Source organism: Protomyctophum parallelum, assembly GCF_964188405.1.
Source record: "Protomyctophum parallelum genome assembly, chromosome: 21".
NCBI lineage: Eukaryota > Metazoa > Chordata > Actinopteri > Myctophiformes > Myctophidae > Protomyctophum > Protomyctophum parallelum.
In genome coordinates this window covers 24170591-24173219 of record NC_139713.1, presented here as the reverse complement: position 1 = coordinate 24173219, position 2629 = coordinate 24170591, and the positions used below count along the sequence as shown (strand labels likewise).

General features: G+C 45.4%; 1 protein-coding gene across 1 annotated transcript; it reads left to right on the top strand.

Moving 5' to 3' along the window:
• Positions 1-1107: 1107 nt before the first annotated feature.
• On the top strand, positions 1108-2211 carry LOC310878893 (mitochondrial import inner membrane translocase subunit TIM50-like; the record flags this gene model as incomplete). Its single annotated transcript, XM_083793310.1, has 1 exon — positions 1108-2211. One exon carries the CDS (start codon positions 1108-1110, stop codon positions 2209-2211), a length of 1104 nt encoding a protein of 367 aa, XP_083649436.1.
• Positions 2212-2629: the final 418 nt, after the last annotated feature.

Genomic DNA, 2629 nt, shown 5'->3' with positions numbered 1-2629 from the left:
CGGTCTCCAGTAATTGATCATCTGAGTTCACCACACCAGGACAGAGCTAACACATTAACGTTTGCCTCAGCCAAACAAATATGATTCATAGATGGTGCTACTGCTACACAACCCTACTTTCTAATTTGAATCTATAGTGACTTGATGTTGAGTTGACAATTTGTACTTTTATTTATTTTCTAAACTCAAATAGTAAACATGGATAAGTCTCATAGTTAAGTGTACCCACATGCCTAAATGCAATCTCTTTTCTTTTTTGCCCCAAACTCAAATAGTAAACACAGATACATCTCACATATAAGTCTAACCACATTTTTGTTAGTGTTTGATTGAATAACTATTAACAGTTTGCAGAAAAGCACAGAAAAGTAGGCTACAGTTCAATACAAGGTCTGCTAAGTGGATTAAAAATCCAACAAAGCCTATGGCTTGTTTCCATTGGGGCCCTATTCAATTCATTGGAAAACTAGGCTACAATCAGTAATGTACATCACTGATCACTTCTTGACTGTGAAACAACAGTTAAAGAATGAACACAAGCTAACTTTTGCCCTTGTCTTTATGCGCCGTTCAGTGGTACAATCTAGTACTACACACATGGTGATTTTTCTCATCATCCTCTGTTGCTCTAAGCATGAACCTGACTGCAATCTTGCTGCTGTCGGTCACAGAGTAACGGCGTCATCTAGAGGCAGTTCAAACAGGACAAAATAGGAACTGAAATACTATAACAATGAAGCTGATAAATTGGAGGTACTTCCTGATTGGATGAAATTGGCGACCCACGTGAAACTGTATTTTCTGTTTATTAAAGAGCTGGAGTGACAGGGAGACCCTCAGACCCTTGGTACCGAACACACGCTTACTATCAGAATTAAAAGTGTAATGTGTAAAAGTGTAATGTCATCACTCTTGATGACATCAAGAGTGATGTCATCAATGTGACATCATCCACATGATGTTAGAGAAGCCATGTCACTGTAAAATGCACAGCCCTCTCGCTCCCTGTCCACTGAATACATCCACATGTTCTCCGTGTGTGTCCGAGTGAGCCGGGCTCTGCTGAGGGTCTCGAATGGACCCCCCAGGGCCTGCACGCTGGCTACGATGCACCTCGCACAGATTCTCTCCACTGACTCACCGCAGAGCAGAGAGGGTGCAGGTGTTGCCACGGGCAGAGTGATTCAGACAATCGTCCAGGAGGAGACATTCCAACAGCAGCAACACAAGAGTCAGAGCCAGCTCCCTCCTGGTGAACAACAGCAGGGGGAAAGGGGACAACAAGAGGATAGAAAGCAAAAAGAAACAGAGAACACTGCCTATGCTAATAAGATTATTCTACGGCTAATGGGGCTGATGGGATTTTGTGGAGCGTTTGCGGGTGTCTACATATTTGGCAGCAATTCGGTGGACGGACAAGGAAACAGGATTCCGGATGAGTTTGATGGCGATCCGCCGGTGGTCCAGCAGCTGAAACGGACGTTCAAATATATGAAGGATTACAGACAGATGATCCTTGACCCCACAAGCCTCAAGCTGCTGCCCGATCCTCTAAAGGAGCCGTACTATCAACCTCCGTACACGCTGGTCATCGAGCTGAAAGACGTCCTTCTGCATCCGGAGTGGTCCTTAGACACAGGCTGGCGCTTCAAGAAGCGACCAGGTATTGACCACCTGTTTAAAAAGCTAGCGCCTTTCTTTGAAATAGTCATCTTTACCGCAGAGACCGGCATAACGGCATTCCCTCTGATAGACAACATAGACCCCAATGGGCTTGTCATGTATCGACTCTTCAGAGACGCAACACGCTACATCGATGGCCAATACGTAAAGGACGTGTCTTGTCTGAACAGGGACGCCAGCAAGGTGATAGTTGTGGACTGTAAGCGTGAGGCGTTCAGCCTGCAGCCCTTTAATGGACTTGCCCTCAAGGCATGGGACGGCAACTCTGAGGACAGAACCCTCTACGACCTCTCCAACCTCCTGATTAGCATTGCGTCAAACGGCGTCGAAGACGTGCGTCTGGTTCTGGAGAACTATGCCTTGGACGAGGACCCGATCGAGGCCTTCAGACGCAGACAGGCATGCTTACTAGAACTAGACAAACAGCGTTTAGCAGAGCTCTCCCAGAAGCAGATGAAGCAGTCGTCTCTCTCTCTGGGTTCCATTACCTCGCGCGTCTGGAAAACCGTGAAGGGAGATACTTCTTGAGTTGAAAGTCTGCTTCCTGTCGATGAAATCGAGAGTGGAATTTCTCTTGAAAAAACAAGGAAAGGAGTTCTCTTACTATAAATACCAAACCAAAATAGACAGTACCAGTACAAAATACGTAATTTCTTTCCCCCTGCTAAACAAACAAACGCAAAGGATACCACAGCGGCAAGACATTTATTTGGCTGTGACACAGCCAAATACAGTATAAGTTCAATACAGATATAATTCAACTATGTTGCCCTCACACCTAGGTTCGCACTGCCGATCCAACCAATATCTTATTAATCATGGTGTTTGGGGCTTTGTCAGAGTATGCGTTGTACCCATCTGGCTGTGTCCCTTTTATGCCCATATATGGAGGTATCTGTATCTGTCAGCCTTGCCCATAAAAGTTTGAGTTTGCAGTCTGTCTGAC